Source organism: Halichoerus grypus, chromosome 6, assembly GCF_964656455.1.
Source record: "Halichoerus grypus chromosome 6, mHalGry1.hap1.1, whole genome shotgun sequence".
NCBI classification, from domain to species: Eukaryota; Metazoa; Chordata; class Mammalia; order Carnivora; family Phocidae; genus Halichoerus; species Halichoerus grypus.
The window spans coordinates 114,245,821-114,262,034 of NC_135717.1; the positions used below are offsets into that span (position 1 = coordinate 114,245,821).

Genomic DNA, 16,214 nt, shown 5'->3' on the forward strand with positions numbered 1-16,214 from the left:
TGTAGTAAATGCTTATATGTATTAGCACATTTATCTTTCCAAGAATCTTTGAAGTAGGCACTTACTATTTTTCTAATTTTATGTAACAGGAAACAGGCTTAAGGAGGTTGAGCAATGTGTCCAAAGTCACAAGCTAGTTAAGTGCAAACAGGATGTCCACTCAGGTCATGTGACTATACAAAATGACCCTATTTACCACCGTGCTATTTTGCAGTAAGGTGACAATATAACATTCCCTAAAGACTATAATTTATTCCAACAACTTTAGGACAGGAGGATAACTGCAGTAATAACAACAACAGTAATTAGTAAGTACTTACTATGTATCTGGGTGCTGTTACAAACACAAACATGTCCATTCCTTTAATCCTAGCAGTCGTCCAATGAGGTAGAAACTATCAGTATGCCCACCCACAGCTTAGGAAACCGAAGCACAGAAAAGTGATTAGTCCAAGGCCCTAAAAGCCAGATGAAGCCAGAATTCAAATATGAGAAGTCTGATTCCAAAGCCTTTTGTCTTAACCACTACATGAAATTGTCTCTGGAGGAAAACAGGTTAACATTAAAAAATAATAGTAATAATTAATGCAAATTCTAAAGTAAATCTTGGGATCTATACCTCTTCAGTCCAGTCTCTACAGAAGTAACGCAACATAAATAATAAATGTTGCAGCCTGGAGTAGTTCAAAGAGCTGTAGATTATAAGTAGAAGACAGCACATTCTGAACCTGTTCTGCTATTTTTTTAGCTCTGTAATCCTGGAGCCATTTGCTCTCTGAATCTCCTCTTATGTTAAAAAGGACAATCAGCTAGCAATAGATGAATGAATAACAAAGAGGTGGTACATATATACAGTGGAATACTACTCAGCCATCAAAAAGAATAGAATCTTGCCATTTGCCATGACATGGATGGAGCCAGAGAACATTGTGCTAATAAGCAAGTAAGTCAGAGAAAGACAAATACCCTATGATCTCATTCATGTGTGGAATTTAAGAAACAAAATAAATGAGCAAAGGGGGAAAAAAAGAGAGAGAGAGAGAGAGAAACCAAGAAGCAGACTCTTAATTATACAGAACAAATTGACGGTTACCAGAGGGGAGGTGGGAGGATGGGGGGAATAGGTGAAGGGGATTAAGAGTACACTTCTCATGATGAACACTGAGTAATGTATGGAAGAGCTGAATCACTATATTGTACACTTGAAACTAACATAACGCTGTATGTTGACTATACTGGAATTAAAAAACAAAACAAAAAAAATGGCAATCACACTACCTGCCCTACTTTGTAAGTTTCTTCTAAGGATCACATAAGAAAATATATGAAAGAACATTTTTGCCTTTGGAAGGTTTTTATGTACATCAAAATCAACTTATAGGGGCACCTGGGCGGCTCAGTCATTAAGTGTCTGCCTTCGGCTCAGGTCATGATCCCAGGGTCCTGGTATCGAGCCCCACATTGGGCTCCCTGCTCCAGGGGAGGCCTGCTTCTCTCTCTCCCACTCACCCTGCTTGTGTTCCCTCTCTCACTGTGTCTCTCTCTGTCAAATAAATCAATACAATCTTTAAAAAAAAAAAAGACAACTTATATAATGATTTGATAAAAATTCAAGTCATTCAAAATTCAATACTTATATAGTTCACGTATAAGCTATACATAAAAGGCACAATTTCATTACCTTTTCATATGCCATAATACAATACATTTAGCAATGCATAACACTAACAACCTCTATCCTAAGTGCATTGTAAAATACTGAGGCTACACAAGTTATGATCATTTCAGTAATTTATACTGTGAACTGGGGAAATTATCTTTGTAAATAGATTTTGATTCTTACTCAAGCAATTTTAAGCATATGTATGATGCAACAAAAATAACTAACAGTACAAAAGTCTTAAATTGGACAGTCTTACTGATGCTGATAACAGCTAGAGGACAGTGACCTAATATTTTAACAACCTGGTAGCCTCTAAAATTAACTTGGTTTTAACAACATTTACAGTATGCCCAAAATTTGCTAGGGTGCTATTTTATACATTTGCCAAAGTTGGTCCCTATGGTAAAATTCAATTAAGTTGTATAAACATCAATTGAGCACCTAACTATGTGTAAAGGACTGTGCCAGGTACTATGCAAAACCAGGATGAGAATACTAAGCCCTGCTTTCAAAACTTACAGACACCACACTCATATGCAACACATATACACAAGCTATATGCTAATTACTACCGTAGACATTCCTAGTTTTTAAAATTCTTACATTTTGCTTTAGATTATTATCTGCCTTTAGATGACATATAATGTGGATATCATGAGGGAAAAAAACTGCAGCATGAAAATTTAAGGATGCTGTGACTCTTCAAGTAACCTACTGAAAGAGTCTAAAATCTCCTTTCGTTGTCAATACTAAAAATACACACCCTGTAAATAAATATTTCTATGTTAGTGAATTAGCACAATATTAAAACATTTATAAAGAAACTATCTACTTAACACACTCTATACAATGTATGCTAATGAAGCAAACTTGTCACGTGGCTACAAAAACTTATGAAAATATAAAAATATGTTAAAATTATGGGGCACTGAAGAATGCATCTAGATTTAGAATTTTAAATGACATAAAATACTGATCTTAACAAGTATAGGTCATTATATTTTTATTTTTGGAAAATGACTTATAAATAGTTCACCTGAGTACATTTCTCATTACTTAAGTCACAATTCACCGTATAGTTAATTAACTTATGTCTAAAGATAATCTTTTCCTGCATGATTTCATTTTCTTAAGAAGCAAAATACTTTATTTTCAGTAAAAAAAATTTTACATATGAAAGTCAAAGACAATAATTTCAGTAAAAATGAAAATCAACCACCATATCTTTTCTTGAGTTCTTCAACAGACTTATCCTTCAATCCTGATTTGTCTATGTGATTGAACAATATATGTGCAACTGAAAAAAGAGAAAAAATTCATTTTAATCTCCATTTTTTAAAAACTAAGTGAGACAAAAATTAAAGAGAGTAATCTGATAAAACTTTTTATATTTTAAAGCAATAACCATTAGGATTATTTATAAATTCTAATTCAGATATTTAAAAAGCTAATCTGAGAATATTATATAAGAATCTAATGATGTTTCTTACCAGAATATTTTGTAAAAAATTTCCCCTACTTTCTCAATAACACTAATCTTGCAGATTTAAAAACTTAACTCATTCCGTACTACCTTAAACATGTTTGCCCTCTGTAACAAGTATCCTTTATTTACTTAATATTTCAATTAACTGTTTTTCAAACTGAAACCATTTTATAAGAAAATTTTTTATCTACTACTGTAAACTGAAACTTAGTAATAACATCTATAAAATATTAGCTATACATTTTTATAATATCCAATAAACTATGTAACTATTAAAAATTAAAACAAAACTTCTCTGTAAATCATATACAATCACCTTTCATACCACTGAATGGTCCACACTCAACGCTTTGGAAAACTCTGTATAGTTCAAAATTAACACTGGCTACCGGTTGTTACTGATAAAAAAAGGTAACAACAGCTAAGACTGATTGAATGCTTATTAGTTACACTCCAGGAACCATTCCAGGTGCTCCCTGTGTTTAGCTTAGCTGACAGTGGTGACCCAACCAAGACAGTAATGTTGGTAGGCCAGTCTAAAGAACCAACTCATATTCTTTGAGTACACTTGTACTTATCACATTACAGTAGCAAGAAATTTATTTACTCAATGCATTTACACTAACACATTGTTATGCACTGTTCTACACCCTGAGGCCTAGAGAACAAGGTATACAAAGTTCCTGCTCTCATGGAGCTTTCATTCTTTCAGGGAGAGAGAAATAATAAACAAATACATGAAATATTTTCAGCTAGTTACATATTATGAAGAAAAATAAAGGAGGGTAAGAAGCCAAAGGGTGATAAAGGGAAGCGGACAGTTGTTTTGAGTAGGTCTGTTGAGTAAATAGTGTCTCTGAGGTGGCAACTCTAAGGTGGAAACTGAATGAAGTCAAGCAGGCAAGGGGGAGATCTTCTAGGCTGCGGAAATGGCCAAATGCAAAGCACCTAAGGCCAAAATAAGTTTACCAGTTTGGTATATCAAAAAATATAAAGTCCGTGTGGTGGGGCAGAGTAATCAAAAAAAGTAGTAGAAGAGGTTAGAATAGTAATAAGAGAAGCTAGTATTTTTCAGGGAACTTCAGGGACTGTTTTTGAGTAAAGATAAACAGAAACGTCTTTTAGCTTAAACCCTATTTAAAAATCTCATGTAAAATGATGTGTCCTCTTCTCTAAGTACAATGTAAAGAGTATTTTTCTTAGTGATTCAGACTCATTCAACGTCGCTGCTAGAAACATAAAGAAACAAGAAAAAGAGCCCGAGGTATGTTTAGTCCAGGAGGTACGTGAAAATGGTACACACAGTTTCTGCAATTTTTAAAACTAAAAACCTGGTACTCTTGTGTTCTAATAATTTTTCCTTTTCCTAAAACTACAGTAAAGCCCAAAACTCTGAAGTAACTGAAGTTCCTGAATGGTTTGATTTTATTTAAGGTTTCCCTAAACTGGCACTTCATGGGAAAAACTGAGATGTAGAAATAGATAAGGAAGAGAATTCTGCAAGCTCATCACCTGCCAATTGTCCCCCTGATTCTACAATCCAGCTGCACCATACTTCTTTTAATTTTCTGAAGGCAATTTGCTCTTTCCTGCCTCAGAACTTCTGCATACATCATTCCCCGGGTCTAAAACTCCTCCCCACCCCTTTCATCTAACTGACTCCTGCATGTCTCTGAGGAGTCACGTTCAATCACACACACACAAGGAAACGGGCTCTCACAGAATGGGGTGGACCTCCCCTGCACCCATGCCCAGTGACACGCGTCTGTGGTAGGTACCCTTTACGTGTCCCACCACAGCAAGCTCTCAACCGTCACACTTTCATGCATTTTCAAGTAGAAGAGTCCAGACTATAAAGCCTAACTTTAAATCCTGGGTCTGGCTTCCTACCTAGGTGACCTTGGTCAGGTTCCTTACCTCTCTATGCCTCAGTTTCTGCCTTTGTAAAAGGGAATTGATAATCACACCTAAACCTCATAATGCTGTTGTCAGGATTAAAAGATCTGATTTTACTTAACTGTAATTCAATTTAACTTGTGATTAATTTAAATTTAATTGTATGTATCTTAGAGTAAATATTCAATAAATGTCCACTATTTTTGTTGACTAAATAAAGGAACGTCAGAATAAAGAGATCTGGAAAAGCTTTCTTCACAGACTTACTTTTTTTCTCAGGTTCTGACATAAACATCACTGCCATATCAAACCTTTTTAGTTCAGAAAGTTTTTGTAAGATTTCAAAGATGAGTGATGGTTCTTCTTTCCTGAAACAATCCAAATATAAAACAAATGATTAGTTAAAAGTAGCTCATGTAATTCTGTTTTCCTAATACAATATTTCCAATTATATATAAATAAGGTCATTTATCTTTTTTCCCTGGATGTGATCTACATTTTAAGTGCCCAAATGAAGAGATTTATCAAGTCAATTGAAGAAATTATAATTTTCTTAATTTTTTTGAATTTATTTTTTAATTAAAATTCAATCAATTAACATATAGTGTATTAATAGTTTCAGAGGTAGAGTTCAGTGATTCATCAGTTGCATATAACACCCAGTGCTCATTACATCCCATAGCACAGACTTAATCTGCTATCACATTTGTCACTTCTACACCTCCCTTTCGTTAAAAAAAAAAAAGTTTGAAAGACCTTTTTCCTCCTACCTAATCATTTCCCTTTTTATTGCTTGCACTTGTCATCTCTTCACAACTTATACTAGAGAGCTAATTTTGCTTTACAGAAGGTAGTAATATGACATCAAGGAGAATGACTTTCCCAAATCACCAGAAATAGCGTAACATTACAATATGCAGGTATAACGAAAAAAATTCCACTTACTCAATATAAAAGTCATGCAGAATTTTAATGATTTGGTTGAATACATCTGGATCTAGATTTTTCTGAAACAACTTAGGATACATGGATGGCTCAATTTGCTTGGAAAAGATATAAAGAGTTAGAAAATTACATCATGACAACATTCACGTATCACAAATTATGTATATAACAACTGCGTAGGTGAATATAGGGAAGAGTAACTGTTATGCACACTAGTCCTTACTGAATAATAATGGGTCACAGTGCAATGTAACTGTGACAGAAGAATGGAAGTCAGAGTAACTGTAAGATAATCACTCTGTTCAAGGCAGAGAAAAATCTCATGAACAGAGAGATGTTCCCTGAGACAGGAACTTGAGAGAGCTTTCAAGGAGCAATAAAAATAACTAGATAGTTTAAAAAACAGAATTACATGAGATAATGTACTTAGAAGTAACTGGATACTAGAAAATTGTAAGGGATTATTACTATAATCACACTTGAAAAAGACAATGCTAAAATCCATTATTTGGTAAATTTCGTAAGATCTGGTCTTTTTTCTTGGAGCAAATAAGAGCTCATTTTCAGGAGAATGATTGTCTAAACATTGCAAGCACAGTGCTTGGGGCACATGGAAGGCACTCAATGTATTTTAACTTCCTTCCCCATCCTGAAGAATGAAGAATTAAGTTTAAGTTATGATTTCTGAAATTAGAATAAGTTGTTTTAGACCACAGAACTTAACACAGACCTATTTCCAAAGGTTTCCTGGCTGCAAATATTTAAAACAGTCTGGCCGAGGTAATACATGCAGCAGGCAAGGAAGGGGTCTACAAAAAGCAGATACAGTGCTATTGCACAGTACTAGTGACAAAAGAAGTTCTTTGACCTTCTACTTAAACTAGAACTACTAGCTTCCTCTTTCTTACCTTCAAATACTGATACAACATATCCGGAGAACTTTTCAGTTGTCTGAAATCAGATTCAAGCTGGAATGAGTTTGCAGGAACTGGAGGGAGAACAGTTGCGACAAACTGAGCAGGTGTCTTGTCTATCTCTACGGAATTCTTCTCACTGAAAGACTGACATACATCCTGTTTCAAGTTGACTGGAGGTCTGAAATATTTCAGAGGCATCAGTCAAACAATTAGAAAAGAACCAGAGATAGTTACAGCTTATATAAGGAAACATCAATGGTGATTTCTCAATTTCTGACTTTATTAATATAGTATTGTTAACTATTTATATTCTACATGTAGCAAATTCTCTCAGCTGATAAAAATATACCTATATTTTTGCCAAGACAGATTATGCTTTTGCCAATTTTCACATGCTGGCTATGTAATGACTATTCTCATCTGTTGGGCTAATGTAGCCTGGCCACCTTTTGAAGCACACCATTTCTATATACTGCGTTACTACATCCTATCACATATACTCACAACTCAGCCTTTCAGAAATCTGAATTATCATAGTTTCAAGAGAGATAGCCCTAGACACCAAGAAATGCTTCCTCCTTTAAAAAACTCTGCCTGGTTAGCGTTTTCCCCAAATCACTAAATAATCACTATCACTTTAAATAAAACCACTCAAATTCAACATTAAAAAAACTTTTAATAGGATTGCTGAGTGGCAATACAAGAATGCATGAATAAAGTTTCAACATCCCCAAATAAACCTAATTAATCTAGATCTTTTATATTCTCACCATCAAGCAAACACATGACTATTTTTTAAAATTCCACACATAATTTAAAGAGCCCACAAATAACCTTAAATATTAATGGCTAGAATAATGATAACTAAATTCTACATTTTTATGAAGTTTCCTTTTAAAAACTTTAAAAAGTGAAATGCATATACTGAAGTTCTAGAATAAAAATGCACAAAATCAATTTGTTCAAGATACTTTCTTACCTCTAAATTCCCCACGATGGTGTAGGAATAGTGATCATACCTTAAGCAAAACCTCTCTTACGGTTAAGTACAAATAAAAATCTAGAATGTGAAGTTGGGCAGTTCAAAGAATTATGGTGATAAGCACAAACCAGAAGTCTCATCAGTAACACCAATTCTCTAGGGAATTATTACCATTCTAGAGGAGTATCAAGTAAGAGTATTTCCTCTGGGGCGCCTGGGTGGTGCAGTCAGTTAAGCATCCAGCTCTTGGTTTCGGCTCAGGTCATGATCTCAGGGTCATGAGATGAAGCTCCACACAGGGCTCCTGCTCAGCACAGAGCCTACAAAAGACTCCTTCTCCCTGTCCCTCTGCCTCTCCCCTCGCTCTCACTCCCCTACTCTCTCTCTCTTTAAAATAAATTAATAAATCTTTTTAAAAAAAGAGTACTTCTTCTACTCACGGCAGGGCTGAGGTATCACTGATTTCTTCTATTTTCAATACTTTTGCTTTTGGAATATCACTTGCGGGCAAAAGGTCACCCTGGCTTGAATTCTTCTTACTTGCAGGGCCTGCGCTTGCTCTTCCGTTTGCCAGGAGAATAGGATTACTCTGCGCAGCAGCAGCAGTGCTATCTGGCACATCAATAGTCTGTATCAAATCACCAGTTTCTTCAATAACAACTTTCTTGAGTGGTTTCTAAAACAATTAAAACCAATTCTTCAAATCAACGTATAAAGGTTTCCTATTTGAGGGTCACAAGTTAAAAGGCTGCCATGTTCTTATAACTAATATCTGCTCCATATTTAGAGAATGTACTCAGATTTTAATTTCATAGACTAACAGCTGTAAGTCAGTTCAGTCTGATGGCTAGATAGACAGGAGTCATACTATGAGAATACAAAGAATTAAAAGATGCAGAGTACCTAGCACGTGTAAGTGCGAATGGGAGAAGAAGAGATGTACGTATACATAATTCCAAGGCAACGGGCAGCATGCCGTAAAAGAGGAAAGCACCACATGCTAAGGGAACACAGAGGAAGGAAGACAAACAGTGGCATCGGGGGAGTCGTCACAGAGAAGTACACACGAACGGCAATGTGGAAGGGCAAGCACGGTCAGTGGAAGAGGAGAAGTCCAAAGGGGCTAGAGCAAGGCGAGGAGTTGGGGGGACAAAGCCTGAAAGGCTGCTGCTTAAAGACAGCTTATAAAGGAATTGTGCACCATGTCAAGGAGTTTGGACTTTATCCGAGAGGCAACAAAGCCAAGAAACATTATGGCCAAACCTACAGTGGGCTAACTGAAGGCAAGCAGAACAAGGTCAGACAATAACCAGTATCCTGTATGAAACAGAGTAACGTTAAAATCTAAGTAGATTAAAACATAACAATAATAAACAAAAAACACCTAAGTAGATTTTCTAAATACGTAGCTGCTGGATAAAACCAGCCCAGGATTAAAGATTTGCCAAATATATTCACAAAGTTTCTAAGACGTGACCACAATGGTTTCTAATTTAACAAAATAAATAGGATTCACTGTTTATTTCAATCATTACAAATGTCAAAAATGTTCAATTTCTTCTTAAGTTTACATATAGTATTCTATTTTTAATAAAAAAACTTTTCTTCAATTTATCCTAAGTGTTCATTCCAACTGTATGGTTGAACTTTAAATCAAAAAGTTGTAAATATAAAAACTTTAGACATATATATTAAACTCAATGTTAGCTATTAACACAGCTAAGACCTAACAGCAACAACCAAGTGTTACTGGATGAACAAACATAAATTTTAAAAGCTATTAGCAAAATTGTTAACAGAGTCCTAGTAGCAGTTCTATTTAAAGTACAATCATGTTAAGCTGAAGCCTTTGCCTTGCTGAGAACTCTCAAAAGCAACAGTTTTCTCTGAAGATATTAACCAAGAATGGGCATGTCTTAGTGCTGCACAATGGACTATCATTTCTGACAGGCAATAATCATTGGATTAAATTAATACAGTCCCATTTAAAACCAAATCCCTTCACTGACAACAGATGTGTGAACATGATAATAATTTTAAAATTTCCTAATCAGTGGTCTCTATGAAGTGTAGACCAGCGGGTACTGGGAGCTGCTGAGGGCTACTGACGGTTGGGAGGGATGGGGTGGCGGGGGGGGTGGGGGGGGCGGTGACAGTATGCTGGTTAACAGGAATGAAACACAAAAGATATCACTACGGAAAGATTTAAGAAAATATGAAAGGTTGAACTAACCCTTTCTCAAAACTAAGACTTAGATGCATAACATTTTATTTTGCTCTACGTTATAGCCATTTCAAGAAAAGGAAGAGAAAAATAAAAATAAAACAGAAAGGGAGAAAGAGAAGGGGATGGACCAAGTAGAAAGATGAAGCTTTGCTATATAGGAAAACAGAAAAATGAAAATAAAGTATTTCAGCAGAGACTACGAGACCAGTAGACCCTTCATTTACTACCACCTGTGCGGGAACCCCAGGTCCCAGGTGACCTACATCATTGCTCTCCTACACGCTCTCCAGAGAAGATTCGCCAAAAGTACTCCCAGGCCGTCAGCCCTTGAAACACAGACTTCCCTGGCCTAGACTCTCATTTGACTCAAGTAATCCTAGGACTCTCCCGCCACTTCCTGGGCCTTCCTCTCTTTCCTGACCACTTTCCCCAGGGGTCTGGTTGTCTCACAAATATGGACTGAGAAGGAAATTAATATTCATTTCACCTAAAACTGCCTTAGCATTAATGGATATTATTTCCCTTGATCGAAACTAATCTGTGAGTTATCCTCAAGGAGAAAAAGTAAGGATTACACAGGGATTAAGTAACTTGCCCAAGATTTCAAAGTTTATAAAAAGTGAGGCTCAAATCAACTCTTAAAAACATTACGCCAAACTGCATCTTCTATCTTTTAAATAACGCCCACATTTTTATTATGAAGACCTATTACAAAAATAAACAGCAATTTTCCCCCTTGCTGCTAAGATACTGATTTTGTTTGTTTGGGATCACTTACAGAATGGTTTACCCCAGATCTTTCATTTCACAGAGGTGTTTTGTTTTAAGATCTTGCCACAGAAGACTTAAATACATGTTGCATTTTCAAACTATTAACATAAGTTGATTTTTAAGTGAGGGAGAAGAGAACCCAACAAATGTATAAACGCTCCTTATATACTGGCCATGGGACATCATATATACAGATATTTCATTTACCACATGGCCATGTTCTTATAATTATGGACAACAAAGTCTGACAAAGGCTTTTTTAAACCTTGTGAATTTTTTGTGAAAATGTCTTATAAAGATGTAAAAGTTTAACCATTTTTTAAACCACTTTTCATTAAACATTTAATCACCTTTATTGAAAAGAATAGTAGCACATTAACATAATGTATGAAAATGAATACAATGTACAGAAGCAACTAGATCTATGCCTGGTCACGAAACAAGTATTGGCTCAGAAAATCCAAGAATAAAAGTCACAAGAACACGGAGGGGGGGCCTCTGGCTGGCTCTCAGTAGAGCACGAGACTCCAGATCTCAGGGTCATGAGTTGGAGCCCTCATGTTGGGCATGGAGCCTACTTAATTAAAAAAACAAAAAAACAAAAAGAACACTAGAAAAGCATTTAACTAAGAAATTCTCTTACTAACCTGAAATTTGAATTCAACAAAACAAACTTTTTTTGCCTCACTTTCTTCCTTTGTAAAAGCAAGATAAAAATACCTGCTCTGAATAATGCAATATATGTTAAGAAAGAAAAAAAGAAGAAGAAGAATGTAGCAGGAGGGGAAGAATGAAGGGGGGGAAATCGGAGGGGGAGAAGAACCATGAGAGACAATGGACTCTGAAAAACAAACTGAGGGTTCTAGAGGGGAGGGGGTTGGGAGGATGGGTTAGCCTGGTGATGGGTATTGAGGAGGGCACGTTCTGCATGGAGCACTGGGTGTTATGCACAAACAATGAATCATGGAACACTATATCTAAAACTAATGATGTAATGTATGGGGATTAACATAACAATAAAAAAAATTAAAAAAAAAAAAAAAATACCTGCTCTGACTTCCTTATAAAATTGTTAAGAATCTCAAAGCATCCACCATGCATAACAGTTACTCCCAGGAGGCAGGGAGAGGATCATGACCAGTGAGGGGCACACAGGGAGATTTTAGAGACTGAGACCTTTCAATTTTTGACCTAGTTGGTGATTTCATGGGTGTTCACTTTATAATTATTTTTTAAATCTTATTATTTTGTCTTGTGGACTCTTCTGTATATGTTAGGTTAATGTCAGAAATTACCAGTCATATATATATATATATAAAGTTATAGATAATAACTTCAAAGATTCAGCACAAAACAAATTGCTAAATTCATGCCAGCTACTCTTTCTGTTCTAATATTGCAGGAAAAAAACTGGCTTTGTTGGATTTAATGAAAAATTGTATGGTATACCAAAAACAATGTGCAATGTATATTTTTAAAGACAATTTGCTTACACTAGAGTTTTGCCTTAGGTGCTGATTTTTTTTTTTTTTTTTGAAAAGAGGTAGATATGGTACTGAGGGTCTTGCAATGCAAGGGTAAACCTGGCTGAGGACACTGTACCCATCCTCAAGTTTCTCAGGACACCCCTTATGATGGACTGTGTCATTTCCCCCACATGATGGAGCTGGAGAGCAGGGGTCTCTTGCAGAGAGGGAAAGAGGCTGTTTACAGAAAGGCAGACATGCACCACCTCCATGGATGTGCACTATACAAAAACCACGTGCTGGGTTCTCTGAGCCATGAGGCACGCCTCTAACTTTTGTTCCAGCTGATGTGAGCCCCAAGCTGTCCACAGTTGTTTGATGAGTTATGAGAACACCTGAACCAGGGCCCTGTGGTGTCTTCACCAAGTATAGGGGACAGGGCTCCCCCTTATCCTTGCGGATCACCTGAGCATGTGGGAAATCCTCCGCCAGTCAGGGACCTGAGAGTAGGGAAGAGTTTAAGGTGGTTGAGAAATGAGTGGAGGGTTTAATTCTGCACAGTCTACGCAAATCAAAATAAACCTCCATGCCTTCTAGGGCCTGAGATCCAGAAGCTGGCGCCGCTCCCCTGAGAACAGCAGCTCTGTCTCTACCAAGGGCACAGGGAAGGGCAAGGTAAATGCTGTGGCCATTCTCAGTTGTACCCCTTTTGCGAAACCATCTTACTGTACAGCGCTCTCTCCTGGCCTTACCTCTGTTTTGCGTGTTGGTGAGACGTCTGCTGTGTTATTTATTTTCAAAGTGCAAACTCTTAACCCAAAAGCCTACCGGCTTCTCTCTTTTCAGCGTGTCATCTTAGTTGTGCCTCCAGAAGCCAAAAGTACCTAAACGCTGAGGACCTTAGGGCTTTGTGTGTTTCTGGGAATAACAGGAAGAGGATGACACCACACTCCACACTGAAGCCTCCTGGCCTGGCTGACTCCTTCCAGAGCTCCTCTAGGTGGGATCATTGTTGTTTCCTCCTTTCCTATTGTTAGGCGATTAACCTGTTCAGAATGTCTGCGGTAATCCTCACAACTGGAAAACGTGAAATGCCATCCCTCCAACTTTACATTGTGTGCTTTGTGCAATTCTGAATGGTCTTAGATAAGGTCAGTCTCCTAACTCATCACTGCTCCATCTCTGGTGGTAAATGTGCCACACAAAATCCCTCCAGTTGTACCCTGGGTAAGAATATTCTGAATTATCACAGGTGACGTATTTGTAGTAGAAAACGTACACCAGCAATGAAGTCATGAAGAGAGAAAAATCAGTTACTACTGCAGGGCCAGTTCCACACAAAGTCCTTCAGCTGTGTTCATATGAGCAGGTTCTGTTGTGTCCTGAGTCACTGGTTAGGGCTCATTCTGCCTCTCATGATGAAGCATGGGAATTTTATACCAGAAATCAAAACACATTTGCGTTAATTCTGTTATTTAGAATTTTTGCCTCCTTCTTCCACAGAACATAATTACTCTGTGTCTCATAGTGTCCTTAGAACTACCTATGAATTGATAAGATAAACATAGCTGAGCTTAGCTGATATTTATAAGGAACATGTTCCTCCCAGAAAACACCATCTCAGTTCCCCTCCAAGACTGCAGGCATCCCCATCTCCCAGAGGTCTCTGAGGCCACTGACAGAACTTCCAGAGAGAAGACCCCTTTGTCAGGGAGGGAAACAAAGGAAGGTGGTCATGGGCTGGCAGGCAGAACTCTTCCACAGGAGTGGAGAATGGGCTTTTTATTTTCACTCATTCTTTCTGTTCTCAATATCCAAAGAACCACCTCCTGCAGCCACGGAGGAGGGACGCAGGGTTATCCTGGACACAGACGCCTGCCTGTCTGGAGTACGCGACTTTATTCGTTTGTAATTACTTCCGGTAATCCTCTAGGATGGAACCCCTTGCCGTTCCACACTGCAGACATGGGCAGTGACGTGTGGTGACAGTCATTTAACCTCCTGGCCTCTAGTCCCCCAAGCTGCAGGCGGCACCCAGTGGAAGGGCCAGAGTTTTCTGGCGCTGATGCTGCCCTCTGGGAACCTGGTGATAGGAAAGGTAGCAGGTGCTGACGCCTGCTTTTCTGGGGTTCAGCTGTTGTTGGTATTGGCTCTTTTGTCTGTCATATCAACATAGCTTCCACTTCTGCTCTGCAAGTCAGTATGGCGACAAGAAGACCCCCTTCCTTACCAGGACCATCCTGCCCGTGCTACTCCACGGGCCCCCCTTTATCACTATCCATGGGCTATGAGCCACCTCCACCTCCTGCACCTCAGCGGCCCCAGGGACCACACGCACCACCCCCACCTGCACCAGCTGATAAATGATGTGAGCAGTGTGAGATGACTTGTAAAGCACGTTCATCTTTTGTTGTTGTTGAGCTTAAGTGCTAATTTTAGATCTAACCCCACATGAGATGCAAGGCTATTATTATAATAAAATCATAATCCCAAATAAAAATGGTACTAGAAATTAAAAAATACTTAATTATTATAAAATGTAAAACTACCTAAAATTCCTTTAATATCAGAAAATATGTCAAAGTATTTAAATTCATAGTGCTAAATTAAGTCACTGAAAAAGTTTTCCCAGAATTCTAAACAGCTGTATTTTCCCCATTTTTATTATGTCAATAATTATCCTAAGAGTGCTTTTTAAAGATTCTAAGAGGAGTTTATTAATTCAACAGTTTGCTTCCAACTCTTATTAATACAACACTGATATTTAAAAAGGAAGGAAAAAAATGAAAGAAAAGTGCTTCACTTACAGTTGACCCAAGATGAGATGGATTATCAATAGGTTTTATCACATTTTGCCTTTGTGTAGAATCGAGAAAAACGTCATCCCAGTGTCCTTTCTCAATTAAGTCCTTGAAAATAAATTTGTAAGCATGACTACCAAAATACATTCTCAAGTTAATTATGTAATAGATAATGTGTTTCTGTTTTAGAAAATAAGACCATATTTTGGTGAAAAGATTACATTACCTTTTTAATTTTGGAAAGTTCAGTTACTGCTTGCTTATTCCCAGGTTCCAAAAGTAAAACAGTTTCAAAATCTAAAGTGAATTTTTAAGAAACAGAATAAATTAGTGAAAATATTTACAGAGTTCAAGCCATGATACATTTAGTTAATAACCCATGTTTCTCTCTAGAAACTTTACTCAGGACGCTAGGAAACAGGTGAGCAATAATAAGAGCTAAACATTGACTAAGTGCTCCTCTAGTTACTTTATGTGAATTCTCGTGTCACCCTCATTACAATCCCACTTTCCAGATGTTACAACTGAGGCCTAGAGGTCATCTAACTTACCAAAGCTCATACTATTAAAAAATGACAGGGTTACTCACCAAATGTAAGACAGAATCTAAGAGAATTCCATATAATGGAATATTATTCAGCCTTAAACCTTGAAGACATTATGCTAAGTTAAAGAAGCCAAACACAAAAGGACAAATACTGCATGATTCTACTTATATGGGTTACCTAGAATAGTCAAATTCATTGAGACAGAAAGTACAATGGTGGTTACCAGGGGCTGGAGAAGGGGGGAATGGGGAGTTCTTGTTAATGGGTAGATTTTCAGGATTGGATGATGAAAAAGTTCTGAAGATTGTATGGTGGTGATGGTCGCACAACAGTGTGAATGTACTTCATGCCACTGAATTGTACACTTAAAAAATGGTTAAGATGGGGGCGCCTGGGTGGCTCAGTCGGTTAAGCAGCTGCCTTCGGCTCAGGTCATGATCTCAGGGTCCTGGGATCAAGCCCCACATGGGGCGCCCTGCTGAGCAGGGACCCTGCTTCTCCCTCTCCTCCCC

The 16,214-nt window shown here is 37.4% G+C and overlaps 1 protein-coding gene and 1 long non-coding RNA gene across 2 annotated transcripts in view; one reads left to right on the forward strand and one right to left on the reverse strand.

Moving 5' to 3' along the window:
* LOC144382367 (uncharacterized) overlaps positions 1-16,214 on the forward strand; it is a 422,766-nt gene that overhangs the window by 149,104 nt on the left and 257,448 nt on the right. The window lies entirely within an intron of this gene.
* RPAP3 (RNA polymerase II associated protein 3) overlaps positions 2,654-16,214 on the reverse strand; it is a 40,914-nt gene continuing 27,353 nt past the window's right edge. Inside the window, exons 11-17 of the mRNA XM_036099359.2 lie at positions 15,381-15,451; positions 15,161-15,262; positions 8,330-8,565; positions 6,899-7,085; positions 5,991-6,088; positions 5,313-5,413; positions 2,654-2,960 (exon numbers count right to left, since the gene is read on the reverse strand). Coding sequence (XP_035955252.1) covers positions 2,875-2,960; positions 5,313-5,413; positions 5,991-6,088; positions 6,899-7,085; positions 8,330-8,565; positions 15,161-15,262; positions 15,381-15,451 — 881 coding nt within the window. The 3' untranslated portion in view covers positions 2,654-2,874. The remainder of the gene's footprint in view (positions 2,961-5,312; positions 5,414-5,990; positions 6,089-6,898; positions 7,086-8,329; positions 8,566-15,160; positions 15,263-15,380; positions 15,452-16,214) is intronic.